The following is a 23,363-nucleotide window of genomic DNA, read 5'->3' as shown; positions in this document are numbered from 1 at the left end:
ACCATGACATTATGAACTATGTTTACGTGCGTCCTTATAATTTACATAAATGCAATTAACGATTTGTACAAAAGCGTGTTTTATGACCTGACTGCGTCATTTGTTCTGCTAAATGACGGCTGGCCGATCCACGTCTTTCTAACTATGAATAATATCCCTCACTAAAATTAATAATGGGCCGCCGCTAATTGCGACGGCGGTGACTGGAATGCATTTATCTGTGAAGTCAAAACAGTATTAAATATGTATAAACAGTAGGGCTGTGGTTGAGGGAGCGCCATCCATTATTGAAACAGCCGATCATTTTTGTCCAATTCATAAATAAAAAAACAACGCGTGTACTGTGGTACTGCATTTTTAAATATGCTTTTCCGGGCTTCAGTTTTTTTTTATATATATTTGCGAAATATTTTTTAAAGTCACCAATGGAATACTATTTCCTTGTTTTCCATTTCTTTCAGAAAAACGCAGGAATGAGATATTCAAAGCTACTTGTCATCGAAATGTAGGTTTCCAAAGAACCCTTAACTGCCATTCTGTTCTCACCAGAAGAATTAAACCATTAAAAAGGGGACTGGGGGATCTGAAGAGAGCAATCTGCAAGTTAATTGTAACATTGTTTTCCGAAATATGTTATTAAAGCTTGAGATTGGCACAGTTGTGAATGGAAATGCAACCAACAGCAAGCCATTGACATTTTTTTAAACAAATATATCACTTACCTGTGTCTACACAAACGTACAAACACGGCTATCAAAGCGTGAGCAAAATGTGTTGACATTCAAATGTTACCTGTATTTATGCAATGATTGTGAGAGCGTCGAGCGTGTGTATGTAATATATATTAATGCTTACGCGTTGTCAGAATATAGGCACAACCTAAAAAATGACCTTTTTTATGTAAATTTTGAAAACTTTTGTGGGGCGCAATTTATGGCTTAAACGCGTTACTTTTCCCATGTATCCGCTGCTACAGAAAAACAAATTGGACCTGAATCTGGATTAAAAATACTGTGTGTGTGTGTGAGAGAGAGAGAGAGACACACACACACACACACACACGTTGGAAGGGGGCTCGCAACCTGAACTGATAAGGGCCAAATGCATTTGTGAAACAAAAAGACACATTTCCTAATGAGCAATGCACTGATCTAACAACGCAATTATTATCGTTGACGCTGTGTGTGTGGTGTGTGTGCGCGCGGGCGCGTGTGAGAGAGTCCCGCAGTACGGGTACAGGAATCGTACGCACATGCAGTGGGGAGTAAACCGATTCTAAGTTGAACCTTCCTCTGTTCTTTCTGCGCTCACTTCTGTTCCTATGAGTTTGCGTGAGGCCCAAATATTGTTATTTATTATATCTCAAAATGCCTGTGGTCTTATTTGCCCCTGTGTAAAACTTAAAAAATAAATACAATTAGTGCATTAATAAATAAACGCAAGGGGCCGAGTGTTGCTGTTGTGGCAGTCAGTGTGTGGTCCGAGACCCGAAGTGAGGCCACAAACTTTGCACACCCAAGATGGGTGCTATTTGAGCTGCAGGTTAGCGGACTGCAGACCGGGAGCTGAGCGGTATTTATTTTATTACTAATTTGATTAAAAACGTGTCCAAGTGGCCTCCAGGCGCTATGGAGAAAAGGGCGGATATATCCTGAAGGAAGAAAACAGCTAGACGAAGCAGCCATGGAAAGGCTTACATGCTTACACGTGTTTGGGTTTTCCAGAGATTGCAGAAATGTTATTCCCCACTTTAGCCACGGGAAATTAGTGCCCCCACTAGGGATACACGCAAAAAGGTTATTCCCCAGCTTAGCCACGGGGAATGAGTGCCCCCACTAGGGATACACCCAACATGTTATTCCCCAGTTTAGCCACGGGAATGAGTGCCCCCCTGGGCATACACCCAAAAGGTTATTCCCCAGTTTAGCCATGGGGAATCAGTGCCCCCACTGGGGATACGCTCACGGGATGGTTAACTGAAGGGACATATTGTCAGGGTGCATGGACAGCTCGTATTCCTTTGGGCCGTTATAGCGCCCAGCCATCTCCACCGACCGCCAGCGTAAACACCCCCATTACTCTGGCGCATGATAGAGATTACAAAGCCCGACCTCTGTGCTGCTATGGATTCTTTGTAATGAAGGCAGAGAGATCCGGAAGTCACACACCCAGGTTTCGGTCACAGGGCATGGTCTGGCTCTTTGGTACTGGGCCCTGGACATTTGTGGGAGCTGCCAGTGCTGGATGACGTCTACGGGGTAATGCATGGCGTCTAGACTTTGAAATGACACTCAGGGACAGGATCAGGGACAAAGCAGCGTAGTCCATCAAGCCAACCCGTTTCCAAGAACAATGGTGTGCCCTCCCTTAAAATATGTTTCCCCTAATTTAGAATGTTAAAAAAATCTTCATTAAACCGTTGGATCTAAAATGGCCGCCAGGGGTGCTGAGGGAGAAGGTGCGCCATCTTTTACCACCGGGCGAAAGTCCACTTTCCGATGCAAGCAAAGAAGAAATGCACCACTAATACCTACAGGACTACTTTTTAACACATTTATGTTTTTTTAGATTAATTGTATTACCAGAGCTCTCTAAATTCACGAACTATGTAATACAGTAGCATACATCACAAAGAACGTTCTTGTGATCAATATAGTAATTCTTTAAAAAAAAGATTCGAGTGCAAATCATTTACAACATAACCAAACACACGTACGTCCAAGTCATTTGTTCACGGATATGACTTTCACCAACGTCTGAATTTACCAATTATTCGATCACATAATTGATTACCAAAAGGCACAAATATGTACTTTATTCTCCAGAGCCGCATATATACCAGGCGTGTTCAGGAATTACAACTAGAATTGGCACACTCTGAAACATATTCACACACACAAGTGCTATGTATTGGGGTAAAACGATGTACCACACACTGAGTTCCTCCCTTTTCATTTTCTTTTACAGTACAACTTTACCAGGTAGAATTCTTTTCAGTGCATATTTTAGCAATCCAGTGCATGGTTGAGCACACTGGGGTCTTTATCAAGTCACAATATAAGTGGCTTCAGTGAGTTTGTGTTTCAAGGCATTCATTTGAGTCTGAACATAACATAGACTGACCAAAGGCACATTACAAAAAAAACACACCACACCGGCAGTAATGTCCTGAGCCCGGTAGATAAGCTATGAGCAAAAATATTTATTCATATCATACCTTTCCACACAATCTAAAAACACAGGGACCAGGGGCAACATAAAGCAAAAAGGGAAGAGGTGTAAGAAACAGTCATAAGGGAAAAACAGGGAGGCGATGCTAATGATTTTTATTACTACAAGAGCAATAATATGACGCTAATATGAATTATAGTTAAGGTTCAAAGCTTTCCATTCTTACAGATTTTCACAGATAAATACAAACAGAAAACGTCTTTCCTGTCTGTATTTATTTTTAAAAGTGAAAAAATGTGGAAAATTGTGCTTCTTGTACGTGACTCTCCAGACTGCCTTTTGTGATTTCCAGGACAACTGCTAAGCAGATAGACAGCATTAAAATTAAAAAACAGGTTACGATTTCCCTAAATACAGGTATATGTTAACAGATATTTGTAGTATAATGCCAATATTTATCCATGGGTTTAATGTTTCGCTACATTTGGCTGATTAATGTGACAGTCATCAAAGTATGAGGGCATGTCTATCAGTTAAATGTGGAAATATACAATTTTACAACTTCATTTATCCTCAAAACACAAATAAATGTGGATAAATACCAATATGATGGGCAAAAAATAAATATAGATAAATACAGATAGAAATGTTAAAAAAATAACATAAAACTGTGAGCCCTATTTATAATTAAAGCTCTGTGTTTTCTTTTTTTACTGATTTTTACTGATAAATGCAGACAGAACATAATGTGTTTCCTGTCTATATTTATTTTTAAAAGTGGAAAAATACAGAAAGTGGGATTCTAGTGAGTGACTCCTTATGCTGTCTTTCATGAATTTCAGGATAACCACTCAACAGATATACAGCATGGGGAGTTAAGAAAACAGGATGACATATTCTTAAATACAGGCATATGTTAACATATATTTGTAGTATAATGCTAATATTTACCTGCAGGCATAATGTTTTGTTATATTTGTCTTCTTAATTTGCTAAAACACGACATGCTTCTAACTATGAGTGCATGTTTATCAGTTCAATAAATGTGGAAATATACCATTTACCTTTTCATTTATTCTCAAAATGTAAAATAAATATGGATAAATACCAGTAAGAGGGCCAAGTACAAACAGAAATCATGAAAAATTAATACCATTAAACCAGGAGCCCTAATTATAATCTAAGTTGTACTACATGACACCCTAGGGGTGACCCAAGATGTGATATTACCTTTAACACCACCTCGGAGCTGGGGAACCGGGTTTGAGTCTTGGCAGGGATGCTCACCATTCTGTGATTCTGGGCAAATCACTTAATCTCCCCGTGCCTAATAAAAATTAATATGGCTGTCTGTAACGTAAGGGGTGCTCATGTAAAGCACCCTGATACCTTTGGGTCTAGTTCGCGCTATATAAAACAAAAAAAACAACAGAAAAACACCAGAGCGAATTCTATGTAGAGTGGTATCACATGCATAATAAATTCAAAACATTCAAAGAGGTTTACGGACCTTTACTTTATGCAACTCTTTATGCAAACAATCGGTTACAGACCTCCGAGCCTCCTGGATTTTCTCCTGTGCTGACTGAGTTGGGGCATTTTCATCCTTAGGCATTATTGATATTGTTTCAAGGGATCTTCATGGAACTCAAAACCCCAACATTTAAATAATGAGCCTGAAAAAAATGCATTTCACCCTCTTCAAGTTTGGTCTTGTTCTGCTTTCAGATTATCCTAGAGGCTTTGTGCAGCCTCCACTTGAGTGAAACACACAAATTGCCACGAGAACAACCAGTTTTAATAGTTGTCAGATCATTGATCCTACACGAAAGTCTCACAAAGACAAAAGCCTACCTCCTCTGGGTAGTTTCCAGATTAATGTAAAAAGCACATTCTCCAGGCTATTATATTCAACTTCTCTTCTAAGCGTTCGCACCCTTGACAATACCAGCCTTCAAGGGTGGGTCCCAGATGTTTAACCAATCTACGCATTCCACTAGCTGCCCTCTTTCTTTCATCTAGATGGATTCTAAAAACATCTGGGCATTTGGACAGATATCGCCCATGTCCTAGAACTCAGCCAGAATCCACTCTATCTCACTGTTTAGGTCTAGGCCCTTGAAAAGCACACTATTTTGGATGTGGGGCGATAGCGGGCCTGGCAGGGGGAACAGGAGCATTAGTGACCTCCATTAAGGTCATGCATAAACATTTTTAATCCAGACTCTATTGTAGTGGTAAACTTGAAGGATTCAGTTTTGAAGTGACCCACCCTGAAAACGAACTGGAAAATGTAGAGGATTCCTCCCAGACAGAGGTCACTAACGTTGCAGAGAATAACAGCAAGCTACAGTCCTATTAGAAATGCCAGACCTCTGAGATGGGGTCCGCACTTCAGTTGGGACAAATGGGAAATAATATGATACTTGTGAGGTCATTACATATGACGCTGAAGGATGTGCCTGCATTCACCATTAGACAATTCAATCTACCTGGCAACTGAATTGGACATATAGCCCTATATGGGAAAGCAGCCCAAGAAAAAGCAAGAAAAATCCAATACAGTTGGAAACATTTGTTTTCCCGCAAGGGAAAAGGGAATGGGCATTCATAAAACGTACGTAGTTTATTGGCAGTCCTCTTTCATGTAAACTAAAAAGCCTTAGTTGCAAGCAAACGAGAGTCCATTTGGCAGTAGCTTTGCAATGGTGCAACATACAGGGGAAATACATTTATCTCTGCTTTGCTGCTTGTGTAATACAGATTGAAGTTAAAACATTTTGCTCCATTTCTAATACTGAAATGTTGAGCACTAGAGATCCAGGAAGGAAGCAAGCTGATTTTGCACAGATTATGCTACTTATGAGATAGTAAAGGAACACACTAACTTTGACTCACACATATTCTAATTTTTCACATTTGAAATAAATGTGGGGAAAATGGATTGCTTCTATTTATATTTTAAAATAACAAAGGCGTGGAATCATTTTGCTCTGTGTTTTTGCCCTGATGAAAAACTTAACTCTGGAACAAAAACTGTTTGCTCCTTTTTCTTTAACATAAGTAGCAAAAAATGGAATGTATGAATTTACTCAATTTTTTTCCCCAAGGGCAACATTTCATTTTTATGGCCCATGCTTCTTTTATTTGGACTGATGCTCAAACTACCCACTGTGGAATAAATAACATAGGTTGTGAGATGTTGGCCGTCTTTGATATTTCACCCGTCAAAACACGATTTTCTTCCTGTCATGTCGTCTCCATGTTGGATTTAGGAAAGCCAACGTAATCCTTTGTAGACTCTTGTAAAGACCAGAGGGTTATGTCATTCATCACAATGAGCTAGTTTGCTCCACATCATTCCTTGCACTGAGAGAGACAAGCAGGCATAGATAATGTATAATATGAAAGTACCACAAAAATATTAATCAGCAATCTAACATAGACCGTCTAATTCAAACAAAAGCACGACATTTCAATCGCTTTTTAGATTTTGCTTAACAAAGGATCACATATCCTACTATCCTGCCTATGAATGCATAGTCACGTGACCACTTGTTGAAGACTGAAGAGGCAGCTACAAAGCTTTTTTGAATTGAGAACTAAAGTCCTCAAAATGTAGGCCGGAATCTCAAAAGGTCGCGTGTTAATTTAGAGCAGGTAATCTTACCATGGGCTCTCGAGCTGGTGTAGATAACTGGAGACAGATGTGGCACATGGCAAGATCTTCTTGTTAGTGCAGCATACACATGGAGTGAGTGTACTACCTCTTCAGTGTGCATGCGGTGCTGTAGAAACTCTTGTTACTTAGAAAGGGCGCATCATGGACATACACTATTTTGTTGTACTGAGCATCCATCTTACACATGCAGAGAAGATAAAAGGTTGTTTCCTAAATCTTTTCCCAAGTTATATCAGACTAATTCCTTCATACATGCAACACAGACATTTGCATACACACCACGAGGTACACTAAACTATGTGTAGATACATTCTGTTTACGTGTTCTAACGTGAGTAACAGAGCCAATGTTTCATGCAGTCCACATTTTTAATTACTGAATGGACGTGACCAGGACAATGGCACAGGTTGGTCAACTACATGATATGTACATTTGGAATGTACTCTGATATGAGTAACTTTCTGAATGCTTCAAAAGATTCTAACCTAACTTCCAACAAACAGTTGAGCTCCAAATGTAGTCAAATAGACTGGTGGAAGTTGTTCAGAAAGTACAGTAAAATGAACCAATTCATGTCATGATAGCAGAGTTAAAGGATAAGGGGAAAGTAAATAATAGAACTATCAAATAAAATGAAAAAAAACGAATTGGTTGTTTTCTTCTAACATTGTCCAACGGTCTGGTTAATAATATGAGTGCAGATTTCACATGTACATAAATACTGTGTACTAAGGCACACAATGTATGTACGTTAGACAAGTTAAATTGAAATGTACTAGGATTAGCATAAAACACAAGCATATCCATAAAATAGTGTTAAGTTGTACATAGGTTTCATCAGGAGTATTGTGCAGCAGACCCAAAGAGTTCATTCAATACCATGTTCAATATGAAGAAAAGTTTCAGACTTTTGTGAAAAACAGAGGAAGTTGTACGTTTGCTCAATTTTTGCTAATTTGAAAACTAAGGAGAGAAACAGAGTTTTCTTCTAATTGTTCATGGTCTTTCTCTTAGACGAGGTCTAATTACAAAAAAAAAATGTGCTGGAGTAAAAAATATGGGGGATTAATTAAGCACTTTTGCTGTTCACGTAATAAGAAATAATTTGGCTCCTACTTTCACATCAATAAAGTGTTACCATATTTCAGAGCATCTCTATTCTCTATCAGAGAAGCAGGAACACAACTTGAAAAATGCTTCTTTTTTAACCTGGTGCATTTGTTTATGTGTTAGGGAAATCATGGAAATCTTGCTGGCAATGACAACAAAAATAGTGTTAAATGGTATTGATTTATTGCCGTCACGTTTACCCTTGATTAAAAGAGGTTTGTGATTGTTGTGGTATCCTGTGAAAATATAGGCCCAGTTTAATGAAAAAATAATGACCAGAGATGAACTTAAAACTTAAGATGTATGAGGAAAGGATTCTCCTTGCAGTGGTCAAATGGAAACATGTTTTATAAGGCAATTGTCTGACATTAGGCTGAATTATCAAATGTGGTGAAGGGCTATATGTCACAATGAGAAATGTGAGCCAGGAATCACTAGACTGAGTGAGTGGTGTTCAGAATTCAGAATATCTTCAAATTGACTGCTTGAATTGGCTTCCACCATTACTCAATAAAAACAAATTAAAACAACATAGTGCTATAATTTCTGTCTTTCAAATTATTAAAGAGACTCATTTGATATTTTCCATCGTCTTATACATTTTCTTACAACATATTTCAATTCTTTTTCAAATTTCAATTTATATATTTTTAAGCATCTGAAGAATCCTGTGTACACCTTGGGAGGCTAAGAAATAAAACAACGAGTTAATTGGAACGACAGAAATATATCCTTTCTTTATGCAGCAATATATTATATTTATTGGTTTAGGCTTACTGATGTTACTTTCCTCATTCGTTTTCTACAAATCACAGAGAATGTTTACTCAAGAACTTCAGAAACTTACAATTCGGGTAATAAGAAAATCGTTAGTTGTTACAGAAAAAGTAAAAAGCAAGAGGCAGTCTATAGAATGCGATCATATGAATGCAGATGAATAAAAACTATTAAATAAAGACAGACAGCTCCAAAATATATCGAGATTATAAGTGTATGTGACTAATCCATATCTGTGGATCCCCATTATGCATACTTTAGTAGGTTTACAATGCAAACAAAATTAACTGAAGATGAAAATTCAATAATGTTTTGAAAGAAAAGTGGCTGATCATGAGAAAATAGCCACTTTTCTTGAGGCCTCTAGATTTGAACAAAATGTAAGCCTCCCAGGATCTAAGCTCTGAGATTTCCTAATCAAGTGAAATAAAATACACAAAAAAAGATTAATTGGTGGATTTGCTTCAAGCAGTGGTTCTTAACCTCTTGTCCGTGAACCCCGTGTAAAAAATGAAAACATATTAGCAGAGTAATGAAGTATATGTAAATAAAGAAGCAACATGCAAAGTAAATATCTTAAAAAAACATTCTACAAATGTGCAAGAATTTGAAATTGGAGACTGAAAATCAAGTCGATATCCATAGCAGGATTCCTGGGAACAGTCCAATTGCAGCAAACAGAACATAGTATGCATGATGAGTGGCCTCAATTGAAGTGCAGACAAAAAGAGAGTACACATTAGGATAAAAAAAGGCAAAGTGATATATATGCGAGAGTTCAGCATATTGCTTCCCATTTAAGAATTAAAAAACAAATTTAGAATTTACATAATGAAAGCTTTGAATCTGGGCTTCTTCCTGCTGATATTCGCACGGCCACCATTGTGCTTATTCACAAACCAGGCAAACCAGCGGAAGATTGCACACCGTACCGACCCATTTCTCTGATAACAGTGGAAGCCAAAATTCTGGCCAAACTGTTGGCTAATCGATTGCTCCCATATCTCAAGGATTTGATTCATCCAGACCAGTCGAGATTCATGCCGTGTCGGGATACGGCACGGAATCTGCGACATGTACACGGAGCACTGGGCCGAATAGACACCCTCGAAGAGGAAGCGATTTTACTGTCACTCGATGCCACGATGGCATTTGACACTATAGCATGGGAGTATCTGTTTGCTGTGCTGGCCCGTATGGGGCTTGGACCCAAACTGATTGGGTGGATCAGACTATTATATACGCAACCCACGGCGCACGTCTCGGTGAACAATCATCGCTCCACTTTTTTTCTCCTCTGTTGTGGCACAAGGCAGAGATGCCCGCTGTCGCCACTCCTCTTTGCCATGGTGCTGGAGCCACTTGCAGTTTGGATCAGGGGAGACCCGGGCAACAGAGGCCTCAAATGGACAAGAGACCATGAAGACCGTATATCGCTCTATGCGGACGATATTTTGCTTTTTCTTGCCCCTCCAGCGTGATCGCTGCGACGGGTGTTACACATTTTTCATATATTTGGGGCTCACTCGGGGTATCAGATAAACTGGTCCAAATCCCAGATGTATCCACTTTGGGGCTAACATCAAAAGAGTCCTCGAGGTTACGACATTCCAGTAGCGCTCCAGGGTTTCCGATATTTGGAGATTTTGATCACTCCCGACACTACACCATTTTTCGAACAAAATCTCCTGGGGCCTCTACAGCGGTTTAGGTCAGATGTCACACATTGGCAGACACTGCCCCTTACTCTCTTGGGACGTGCATCCCTATTTAAAATGCTCGCCCTACCACGCTTTCTCTATGCCCTGCAAAATGCTCCTAATCCAATTCCTAACTCTTACTTTTTGCAGCTTGAAGCGGTGGTGCGGGAATTGCTGTGGGAGAACCGACCGCCCCGGATTGCAATAAATAAACTCACCAGGGGATGGTACAACGGGGGTATAGGGTTGCCGGACATTCGCTTCTACTATCAAGCTTCGCAATTGATAGCCATTAACAGATGGGTGTTCTGACCGCATGATGATCCTAGTTTTCGCATGGACCATTGGCTAATGGGTAAGGGGGGCTACAACAGGGCCCTGTATACAAACTATCGGAAGCTACATTTGACTGGCCCCACGGCACGTACGGTGGAAGGGTGGCATGGAGTCCAGCTTAGGATGGGATGGCAGGGATGCCTGACGAAGGCTACCCCCTTGTGGGAAAGGTCATTTTGGGCCGCCTTAGTACCTGTTCGGGGTTTGATAAAAGGGACATGATTGGGATTTCTACCGTGGGGGACTTGTGGGTGAAAGGGAAGAAGGCAACATTTGCGGACCTTCAAACTAAGTACCAGTTAGCATCTTCGGAGCTTTTTCGATATCTCCAGATCAGCCATGCCATTGATTCGGCCCTCCCTAAGGATACCCCCATTCCGGATTCCTTGCCGCTAGAGGACAGACTACTGCTGGACCCAATGGACCGTAAGGCCATTTCCCTCACGCATAAGAAACTAATTAACAACCAAACTGACCCAATGCTGAAACTACGGTCGAGCTGGGAGGCTGATCTGGGGGAGATAGCCGATGAGGAGTGGAGGGAGGCGCTGGCTTCTCCACGAGAGGTGGCGAATCCGATGCGACTTCGGCTGGTCCAGCTCAAGATTCTCCACAGAGTATATTTTGATGCCAACTTGCTATTTAGGTTGGGTAGGAGGCCTGATGCACTCAGCCTCCGGCGATGTAACCAGACTGGCACATTCACACACATTCTCTGGTATTGCCACCACATACAACAATATTGGAAGGACGTCACTCAACAACTTTCCAGGGCATTTGACAAACCCATTCCACTATCTCCCACACTTTGCCTCCTTAATATCTGCGAGGCAACTGACCTCTCGCGGGCGGAGCAGTCTTGGGCCACAATGGGCTGGATTATAGCTAAACGAAATTTCACCCAGTAGTGGGGGGTGGACACGACACCACACATACATGACTGGGCAAAAGACATGGACCGTGCCATGATTGCGGAAAAAACAGTGTATAAAGGGAGAGGGTGCCCACGAAAATGGGACCATAAGTGGGGAAAGTGAAACAAATATAGGGGTGAGTTCTGCATTTCTCCTACGGTGGAACTGCGGAGGGAGAGACAATCATTGTTGGGGAGAGTGGGTGAGACGATGGAAGCCCCCACACAGGGCATCCAAAGATAATATGCAATGACATACGGACCAGTGGTTGGGTTGCTCGCAGTTTTGACCTGAGTACACGGCTGTAACCATAATGGGAATGCGATGCCTCTGAAGATGGTGGTCTTATGTACTCCTGATTATTTGAAAGTTGTGAAACAATGCAGAAATCCTGTGTAACCTTGCCAAAGATGTGTGCATATTGTCTTTTAATGCTGCAATTTGTTATCAATAAAACCAGTTTAAAAACATTTTTTTTTTTTAGAAAAGCTTCAACCTTCCCTTGAAAATTTGAAGGTTTCTATATTTGTGAATTTAATATAAAAATGTATTTGATGTATAATTGTTTCTGTAATTTTTGAGTATTGCTCTGAGATTCAAATTGCAGAGATTGCTTAGGCCAGGTTCCCAAGCTCCGAGTAATGATTTAGTGGAGGTGCCTAGATTCCAGTAATATTCCAGTAGGAGATCCCTGGATTTCAGTATTGCCTCAGTGAGGATCCACAAAAGCTAACAGGTTAAGAACCACTGGCTTAAAGCCTTTGAATAATGGTTGTTTTTGGAAATGCATTATTTTCTGAAGCTGCCTATGTCTAGCTGGTCAAGAACCCCTAGGTCTTAATTCCACCCCCTGCAGAATCAGACACATAACGTTAAAAAGCTGTGGGAGAATAGAGGCTGATAGAGACCTAGAGCTAAAACCCACAAACACAGATATAATGAGATTCACTGCAAACAGACACAACAACTTTGTAATGAACTTTAATGGCAGATAACATTATTTGAGGAAGGCAGAAGTGGTACTTAAAGTGCAATTCTCAACAAGGAAAGAACATTCATACACCTTGAAAAACACCACAGATTACCCATTGATTCTCATGTGACTGTTAATATGAAATTTGAATCCATATACGTATTATTTTGTGCTCTCCCAAAGACAGAAAACACAAATTACAAATTCGGTCTATCTTCATGTTATATCATAACTGTACAGTGTCTTAATATTAGGATATTTGGGGTTGACGTATAGCACCCTGTTACGATGTTGTAGAGGAGATTCGGAAATCTAATCCCCCGTACATATCCATTCATGTTTACTTTAAAATTTTAACACTTATATTAATGTTGCATTACACTTTCCATATGAAGTCGAAATTTAATTTCACATACAATTTTCTAAATTGTTAAAGTGCCAAATACAAAATTAACATAGCAAAACAGTATAAAAATGTTTCTGGTGACCTTAAACATGACAATTATAATGAATGGATTGTCCTTGCTTAGTTTTGCATTCTTTTATTCCATCGCTCTTTGCTGTGTTTCCTGCCGCCCCTTCTCTTGTTTCGCCTGTTTTTTGTTGTTCCGGGGGTCTCCCCTTGCCCCCTCTCAACCACGTTTGTCTGATTCCTCTTGAAAAGAATGTTGCTGTTGTTGATTTTGATTTTGGCCCCCAGTGTGTCCCTCCTCCTCCGACTGTTCTGCACTTGTTATTTCTGACTCAGAGGTATCCCAGGACTCAATCACCTTCCTCTTTGCTGTTTACAAGTCCCTGCGCTGGGCATGGTATCTTTTTGCAAAGGTCAATATTCTGCTTTGCTCATAATCACGAGCATCCCTTTCAAACTTCTGTTGTTTTCTTTGTTGAATTTTCTTTTCATAGGCATTCAGGCATTTCTTGATGATTTTCTTCTCTTCATCGTGTTTACTTTGTTCTACTATTTCCAAAATGCTGTTTTCCAGAGATTCTATATCTTTCAAGGCTTTTTCGCGGTTGCGCCAGGCAAATTTAATTAGGATCTTCGGCATTCCCTGTGAAGATCCCGCCGTGTACTCGGCCCATTCACTTAGAAGATCCGGGTCCGGATTTTCTTCTGCCGGGACCGTGTAAATGCGCAAGCCCCTTGGTATCTGTAGTGAAGGACGAGATTACCGATTGTAGGCAAAATCCTTTATTGCAAAAAGGCAGATATATATGTATATATATCAGGTGAGCGCCAGGACACACATCCACTCCATCCCTGGTCCAACCGCAACTGTCCCCGAACCAGAATGCCACTCACCTAGTGGCGTCCCAAACACGCTCGCTCTCAACCTTAAAGGTAACACCCCCACATCACTACATACCACAACACTAAGATAGGACATAACACATCCCCCCCCCTTAACAAACAAAAACGACACCAACAACCAAAACATAAAATAACAAACAAACCGACAATACAACAAAACACATAACTAAAAAAAATAAACATCTAGGACCAATCACCAAAACGTAAACCCAAACAAAACTACACAATGTATTTCTTGAGCCAACTAGGCAAAACTCTTTTCCTCTTGCTACCACCAGTACCATCCCGATTAGCGTTGACACTTCCCTGAGAATGTTCCATGATTGACTGATACACCACAGACCCTTCCCCCTCCCTAACAGAAGAAGCATCTGCAGTACCCTTACTTGTAGACTCGCCGCCCATACCATTCTGCACCACCTCACCATCATGCGAACCTTCCATAGCTAATTGAGACTGTAAACAACTATTTTCAAAATGATCTTTAATCCATTCAAAATCTCCCCTCTGATCCTGCACCTGACTTCTTCCATCCTGAATCTGATTACCAATAACCGCTATGTCTTTCAGATTCCACACTCTCCCATCTTCAGGTCTTACAGAATTCCTTAAGACTTCTACCACCAGTTTGGGCACATCAAATTTGCTTTCCCCCTTAATAACCTTGTACGGTTTCCTGACCCGCACCCAATCCCCTACTTTAATATTTACTTCCCTGGCACCATGGATCCTGTCATAGTAATCCTTTGCCCTTGAATGTACCAACTCCAACTTCTCTTTCACAACGGCAGGAGACCAATGTTGCACTTCACCTTGCACCAACCGCAACTGTCCCCGAACCCGAATGCCACTCACCTAGTGGCATTCCAAACACGCTCGCTCTCAACCTTAAAGGTAACACCCCCACATCACTACATACCACAACACTAAGATAGGACATAACAGTATCCTATTTACATCGATATAGTGCTGTAAGGAAGTGGCTTCCCACCACTTTCTAATTTCTCTTTCGCGAAGCCATTCGAGTTGCTGGTATTTACTTTTAATGTTTGTTTGTGCCGCATTGAATGTTGAACCCTCGCTCTGTGCCCTGTGTACTTCCCCCTGGCCGGGTTTTGAAAATCCCTGTTGCCACTTCGTGGCGAGCCGTCTCACTAAACATTAGATAATCTTCTTTCCGTACACTCCCAACACGCTCACACCGCGTACTTCATTCAGCAGTTGCAGCCGCTCTTCTTACCTCTGCGTTACTGTGGACTGGGTTGATTGTAGTCCAGCTACGGCGGTGGTGCTTCTCCCGGCTGTCGCGGTTGTGCGGGTTCATGAAAATTACTTGCTCCTCCTAGTTGCCTTCTTAAACTCGCACTCTTGGAGCAGGTGCCCGGTCCAGCGGTGGCCGAACCGCTTAAATCTCCTGCTCCACTGCCTCAATAATAGTAATGACCAGCACTCTCGTTGGTGTGAATCCAAATCGGGATTTATTTAACGTGCACTTTCAAAATCAAAACAGACGCGTTTCAGCATAAGCCTTCGTCAGTGTCGACAGACGCCTTCAAAGCAAACAAACATATAGTGTCATCAATTAACAAAACAAACTGATGTTATGTCCTTGTTGATAAACTCTACTAACCATTTGCACACTCAAAGATGGCGCCCAAATATAATGTCCTTCATTAGTTTTGTTAATTGATGACAATATATGCCTCTAACTGCACCAAATATTGCATAAATATATAAAAACTTCCCGTCTGCAGTTCCTGGCCCTCTAAATATCTTACTGTTAATATTCAGCCCAACATCATTACTTTTGCGAGGAGGAATGTTCATAAACAGCCCTGAACAGGCTTGAAACTAAAGGACACGTCAACTGTGTTAGGTTATTTTATGTGCCCTGTTGCCAGTGGGAATTATTTCTGAGCATGATTGCACCCTGTTATGATTTTTGGTTTTTTTGTACTTGTTTTACTGGGAATCGAAAACGGATAATGCTAGTAAAATGCTGATTTGTAAATCTTGTAAAATCCCTGACACAAACCAACTTGGTTCTACTTACAGGCGGCAAACTGCGGAAGAGAGGGAGGCGGAGAGGCAGCAGGCCAACCGGATCCTCATGCAGCTGCAGCAGGAAGCCTTTCAGAAGTCCATCAACCAGCCTTTGCAGGCAGACCCCATCTGCATCCACAACTCCTCGCTCTTTGCCCTGCAGAACCTCCAGCCCTGGTCTGACGACTCCTCCAAGATCACCAGCGTCACCTCCATAGCCTCCGCCTGCGAATGACCCTTAATGGAGACAATTGAGGCAAAAAACTATTTTAGATGGGCGCGCCATTGACTCATGCTCTCTTCCGGGCCATAGGATGAACTTGCAGACCTCCTGAGAACAGGGGCACCCAACAATGCCTTCCTTCTCTTTCTTTTCATAAAAATTGAATTCTTCCGTAAATGTCACCCTTGAGTTCCATTTCAGACATACCATATATATTTGTAAAAGATTTTGGTCTGCCATTTTCAGAAAACCAGCGGATTCGACAGACGTCAGAGAAGAGACAGCTTTGCAAGGATTCCTTTAAAGGGCCAACTGAGAAGGCTAGGAGAGCACCTTTCCCCTTCTCACTGGCCTCTCTCTCTCAGACAACTCATGCAGGGCCCGGGTTAAAAACCCAGCAGAAAACCTCGGCCCACTCCTCGGTGCCCCCACTGCCACCTTTGGCCACTTCAATCACTGAGAAGATAATGCTGGCAACGTCACTTCCGTTGAGCATCACTGCACAGAGGCGTTACTGTGAGACTGACATGCTGGCACATCACAGCACTTTGGAGCAGAGCCACCTTGACCCTGGTACCCCTGAACACATGCCTATGGTGCCTACTGGGATGGCATCGTATGTTACAGGGCAAAGAGTTTAAGGGAGGAAAGTGAACGATTATCACTGCACAACTTCTATTTAAAGACACACTTCATTTGTGCAACTAACAACAATCGATATCAGAAAAACAGCACGAACTAAACATACCAGCGTGGATATTTTGTATTAGTTTACTCCTGCAACCAAGGCATCTTTGTTGGGAATTTTTGTTCACAATTGTATTTAATTTAATTTCTTTTTAGGTAAAAAAAGATCAGTGTTGACAAAAACTGAGACTAGCGAAAGATAGTCAGTGCCATGCCACAGGACAAAAATAACGTGTCCTCCAGCTGCCATTTTAATGGCTTTACTTGCCCTTGAAGTATTTAAAGATGGATTAGATAGTATTTCTTTGTTCCCATGTTCCTTTCTTTCTTTTTTTGTTTGACCTTCTTTCTAGTTTTCGATTGTTCTATACTTCTCTTCCTTTTCTTGTTTCTTTCAATTTACAGTTTTATTATTTGCCTCCTATCCTCTCATTTTCTTTGACCTTTCCATGTGTCCTTTTCTCTCTTCATTTACTTGACAATGCTTTACTCTTTCTTTCTTTCTTTCTTTCTTTCTTTCTTTCTTTCTTTCTTTCTTTCTTTCTTTCTTTCTTTCTTTCTTTCTTTCTTTCTTCTCTATCGTTCTTTGTATTGTTCTTTCTTTCTCTCTATCCCATTTTCTGCTTTCATCGCATTGTCTACTGTTTCAATAGTCATCTAATGACTAAAAGAAACACGCAGCTCATCTTTGCTAGCTTTAGGGAGAATTAATGGCAACAATCATGTATTGAAGTTGATGTTGCAAGCACTTCCATATGAAAATCCAGGCATTTCTTTGTCAATTGTAACCTATCTTCTGTCAGCTTTAGGAATCCGTGTTGCACATTTTTCCAAGGAAATTTTTAAATGCATTATCTCTTTTTTAATTAAATTATGCACTTATAAAATGTTTCTTCATATTAATTTCATACTGTGCTTGTGAGAGAATCCGAACAGAACAGATGTGGCCATTATGTACGTACGGATCTTACGAAAACATGCCATTGCTCACTGATTTCGTTTACCAGTATTGCATCAACATTACTTCCCTTGGGGAGGACACATTTAAAAATCAAGTCAAATCAAACTTTATTCAGCTGCAATAACAACCATATAAGTGCGTATCAAACACAGTACATTAATAAAAAAGCAATCAATAAGATGAAAAAACAATTAAAGTTGCATATACAAACACAACTGCAAGATCTTAATACAAGAATAAATATCACAATAGTTACAAAGAAACATCAATAGTTCATTTATCCATGTCAATATCTCTTTCTAGTGAGGTAAGAGCATTTTAGAAAATTAATCACAGCATTACACACCCCAGCGCTCTCTAATTGCGGTAAAAAAGTGAAAGCTGCCTTGTGAGATCTAATATTGGATCTACGTAGTATCGGAATAAGGAAGTGTTTTCTGTGGATAGTATAAAGCATGCAAAATTAGATAAAGTGCACAGTGCTCTGTCTGGACATACCATCGCATGGGCATGTGGGAATAGATATAAACCATGGTCCTTGGATTTGACATGCCAGCAGGAAGTGGACAAGAATAAAATGCAACCTCGTGAGGAGAAATCTCATCCATTCAAATAAAATGAGTTGGCTGAGGTATGCACCAAAGCCAGACAGGAACCACCACTTTTGTCAGGGTCAGCTAAGTACACACTAAAAGATAGCCTGTGCTCACACTGTGGTAGCTTGGCGCAGAGCAGTAAGGCTTATCTAAAGAGGCAATGTGTAAAGTATTTGTGCAACACACATCCATAGTAAAACAATGAATACACCACAAAAAGACTCCATTTGGTTTAGAAAAATAGATATTTGTTTTTGGTTTAAAACAGGACCAGAATGATAAAAATACATTGGATACTTTTCAAGTTATACACTTTTCAAATCTAGTACTCTATACGGAGGGAAACAAGATCAAAACAGTAGCAATTGAATCAGCCTTAAAGTCCCCTATTATTACTTGAGTCACCCCTAAGGTAGGCCATAAGATTTCCTAAGGGCAGGGTGCTTTATAAGCAAAAGGTCAGACATGTACTTTTATTCTTTACATGTCCTGGTAGTGGCAAACAGCTGTGACACCCAACCCTCTCATAGGTTAGCTTTGGGAATTTCCTTATACTTTTGTAAGTGGTAATTCCTGATCAGAGAGGAGTAACTTTTTGATGTTTCATATGCTTGAAATGGTATTGATGAATTCTAATTACTGGTGGAGTTGGATTTAATTTTACTATTTTAGCTACGCACACATTTAGAAAGTGAACATTTCTCTGCATGTACTGCAGTATGCGCCTGACAGTCTGTTTCCAATACATGTCTGTGTTGGGCTGGGTGACAGCTACATTTGTGCATACCCTCTAGACAGTCACAAAACAGATCACTCAACTGCAATTGCATTCATCTGCATTCTGATGGGTCTTCCTGGGCTGTGAGGGGTGGGAGGGGTATGCCCTCCACTTGAATAGGTAGTATTCTGCTCTAAATTGGTCCCTTGATTTTGGATAAATTCTCAGATAAAGAATAATCCATCCATGTTTAAAGTGATGAAAACATGCTCATTTACAGACAACTAGAAATATAAATTGTGGGCTGAAGAAAATTAAAAATATCTGCAATTCAGAAACTTCTAAGAGATAAAGTTTGCCAATAAAGAGCAGATAACATGAAAAACCATTATGCCAAAGTAATTTACTATGCCAAGTAAAACTTACATCCGTAAAAGGTTTGTGAATTGAACCCTTAATCTATAGGCAGTCTCTGAAAGTTTGTCTTTATCAGTCAAAAAAAGAGATCTGTCAAACATGTTTAACAATCAGAGACATGTTTCACCTGTATGGGGCTCATTAGTATGATGTAACTGGCACTATCTGAGATTAATTAAGCTCTAGGGGCATTAGTACCATAACCTTAACTCACATGGTAGTTTTAAAAAATAGAAATACAAATATTATAAGAAATGCTTCCTGTAACAAAGCATTCATTTTCAGAAAAAGTTCATCATTATAAGAAAGTTAAACAGAAACATCACAAAAAATAGTTTCATAATCTTAATACAACTATCAGCTTTGCCTAGAAAATGCCCTGCGCCTGAAATAATGGGGGTGGATCAAAACAACAGCCAAGAACATTAGAAACCGCAATTCCTCCTGTGTAATACAAATGAATATTGCCCAGGTTTAATTCCCAGGAAATCATTCTCTAATTATAGACAGTGATGGCCTAGGTGAAAACAATGAGTACATTATTGTGGCCTTTAAAGGTGATATCTTGTAAGCAATGAAGCTGTTAAAGGCAAAGTAAGTCTTAAGAGATAATGCAGGCATTTCAGGTATTTATGAAGGCAAGGCGCAATCGAATTGGCTACCTATTTAATTAATTGATTTTAACGCTATATGATTTTTTCAGGAACATAAGAGATACTGAGTGAGATGATGGCTTTGAAGTAGATGAGGATGCCCACTAGGCCTGTGAGAGACACAGATTTGAAGAATGAGCATTGTGGATTGCAGCACAGAGTTGTCTGGCTTGGTATTGTTGATGTGCTGTTGAATAGTCTGTATTGCTTCATCGAAGAAGTGGTTGATACAATTTAATTGTTCCATTAAGTTTTGGATATGAGGGTCAAACGGGGTTGATGTTATGCTTGGTTGTTTTGAAGCATACTCAGTTTCTGTTGACAGCTTATTTTACGGTATATTACATGGCTTTGGCCAAGTCCACTTGTTACATGAAGGGACTTCAGTAGGGTGACATTGTCGGTTCCATTTTAATACCTTTGTCTTTTCTATCTAAAGATGAAGTATTCATTGTCAGCAAGATGTTTTGAGTACAATGCTGCTGAAAGGTTTGGCTTGCATGATGGTGTTTTAGTTGGAGTGTGGGTGTTCACATGTTTTTCCAGAATTCCGCGGAAGTTGTTTAGAAGTGCGCATATGTCTGATGTGAAACTGTCAAGGTGAAAAATGAGTATGATATTTAAATAATTTATTGAGAAGCCTTTGAAGTATCTGAAGGTTTGTTGTTCTATTTTGCGTGTACCTCAATGTGTTGGTTGGATGGAGAGTTGGGCGATGGGAATAGAAAGGTATCATTTCATCCCAGGAGTGTGGAAGTCTTGGGTTGGTGATTTCAAGAAAATTAGGTCTGGGATGTAGCCTTTGGAGTATATTACTTGGGTGACATGCTGTACTTCATTGAGTGTGTTGATGAGGTTGAGGACTGAGTTTCTTGTATTTTTTATATTTGAGTTGTCTAGGAGGTTGAAATCTCTGAGGAAGGTGATGTGGATGAATTCAGATGGATGAGGTGGTGAGGACATCTGAGATTCCAAATAAAAAGATCTTGTTCTGTCTAGAAGATCTGTAGGTGAGGTGGAAGTTAGTGGACTCAGATGCAGAGAGTGGGAAGTGGCATGTGAGGAGCTCCATGAAGTTGAGTTGTGTTTGCTTACTTATGGACTAGGATACCTCATGGATGATAATGATGCCTCCTCTCATCTTATCAGCATGGTCTGCATGCTAAAATCTGTAGCCTTTTGGAAGAATGATATCTAGGATGTACGAGGATGTGAGACATGATTCGGTGATAAAACTTGCATCCAAGTTTTGATAGGTGATGAGGTTAGAAATGTCTGAAACAAGAAGGGTTACTTGTGTTTCTGGCTACCATTTCTTATGAACAATATGGTTGTATGTTAAATGGGCCACACTCCACCCTATCCACTAATTCAGAGCTATGGGTTGAGACTTGAAGAAACTAAAACCTAAAGGTTCTTGTGAATAGTTAAAGATGGATAGGAAGAAGAAGAGAAACATACTGGAGGTTGGAGGTTTTCCTTCCCAGAGTATAGCGTGGTATGGTACCATATAAGCCATAAGGATAGCAAGTCTGCACACACAGTTTGAGTATAAAAATAGGCATGAATAAATGACAAAATGTAAAAGCTCAATGTTCACATTACTCATCAGATGTGCCAATAGGTAGCACTCATGATTAATTAAGGAAGTAACCAGAGATCGTCCCCGAGAATCTGGAGCACCAGGAGACTGTATTTGTGACAGCAACGTCTGGTTAAGTCCAGAGGTAGAAGATGCCAAGATTGACAGAGGAGTATTCTTCATAGATGATGTGGGTAAGCACAAAGAAACATGAAGGAAAGGCAGGGGAAACAAAACAAAGGTGCACACAATGCAAATACCGTGACCAAGTAGTTGCCAGACAACTTGTTTCCATTATACTACTGCTTAAACTATCCTGCATGTAGTCCTTCCATTGTTCTGATTGGCCTTTCTTCTCTGACTGACATGGAAGAACTGGCTTCTGTATCTCAGCCTCAGTCGCCATTGTCTTCCACATTCGTCAGGTCTCTGAACATGATCCTTTCTTGCGTATCCATGTTATTCTTATTTCATGTCTGGTTTTACGTTTCATGCTACCTCCTGACCTTGCTGAGTCATGACCTTATCCCTTAATTACATTGCCAAGTAGGAATGGGTACACAGAAGGCCAATACATCTTGCTTGCTTTCTGCCAGACAATTAAAATATGTGTCTCTCTCCAACAAATTCAAATTCAAATTTATTTATTCAAGTGTTCGGTCTTTTAAAAACCATTACACCAAAGTAACATGTTTTACAGCATAAAACATCCTATTAAAAATCATTTCTCATATCTCTCTCCAACGTTACTGGACACATTAAGCTGATCACATTAGTAATGGAGCCTTATTGATGGGTAACAACGGACAAGGCAAGATGTATTAAGAGAACAAACATAAACTGCAGCCTCACCACACTAAAACTTGTCTTGTTGATAGCTTATGTTTTCTTTGATCTCATTCTTTTAGGTTTAGCAAAGTATTTGAATATGTGATTACTTTATATTTATTTACATGCCATCTTTTGAATACATAGACTTCGTAAAAAAAGAAATATAAATGCTTACACTATGACTCTGTCTCAAGTCCTATACATTAACTAATGCAAAAAAACCAACATACATAAAATCTATTCGAGAGCATGTATTGGTGTTTCAAAGTCAAACCACTTACCGACCTTTTAGCATACTGAATAATCAAAAATGAGGCTGCAGTTCTTTGCATTGGGCTGGTGTTGACTGTGGCCTGCACTTACCCTCGTTTTTTGGAACCAGGACTTATCTTTCATCATCACACCTTTAGTGCAAGAGAGAGAAAATCAAAAAAGAGAAAAGGGAGAAAGATAGGAAAATAAAGCAGGATTAAAAAAAATAAACTGCAAGTGCGAGATAACGAAAAGGCAGGTTTAGGGTGGTGTGAGAAAGAGGTATGAGGTGGAATCCTGTCCAGGCAGCTGTGGTATTTAACACTCCCAGTATTCAGCAGCACCAGGAGCAGGCTACTAAGAAAAAATATTGAGCCTGTAATCACTATATTAAAGTGAATATTGAATAAAGTTAAAAGTTA

The 23,363-nt window shown here is 40.1% G+C and overlaps 1 protein-coding gene across 2 annotated transcripts in view; it reads left to right on the top strand.

The window, feature by feature from the left end:
• Positions 1-17,818, top strand: part of TLX1 (T cell leukemia homeobox 1) — a 29,343-nt gene extending 11,525 nt beyond the window's left edge. For both annotated transcript variants that reach the window (XM_085606482.1, XM_085606481.1), the window contains exon 3: positions 16,034-17,818. In XM_085606482.1, the coding sequence (XP_085462608.1) occupies positions 16,034-16,256 (223 nt within the window). In that variant the 3' untranslated portion in view covers positions 16,257-17,818. The remainder of the gene's footprint in view (positions 1-16,033) is intronic.
• Positions 17,819-23,363: the final 5,545 nt, after the last annotated feature.

Source organism: Triturus cristatus, chromosome 1_2, assembly GCF_964204655.1.
Source record: "Triturus cristatus chromosome 1_2, aTriCri1.1, whole genome shotgun sequence".
Taxonomy (NCBI): Eukaryota; Metazoa; Chordata; class Amphibia; order Caudata; family Salamandridae; genus Triturus; species Triturus cristatus.
This window is presented reverse-complemented; position numbering and strand designations above follow the sequence as displayed.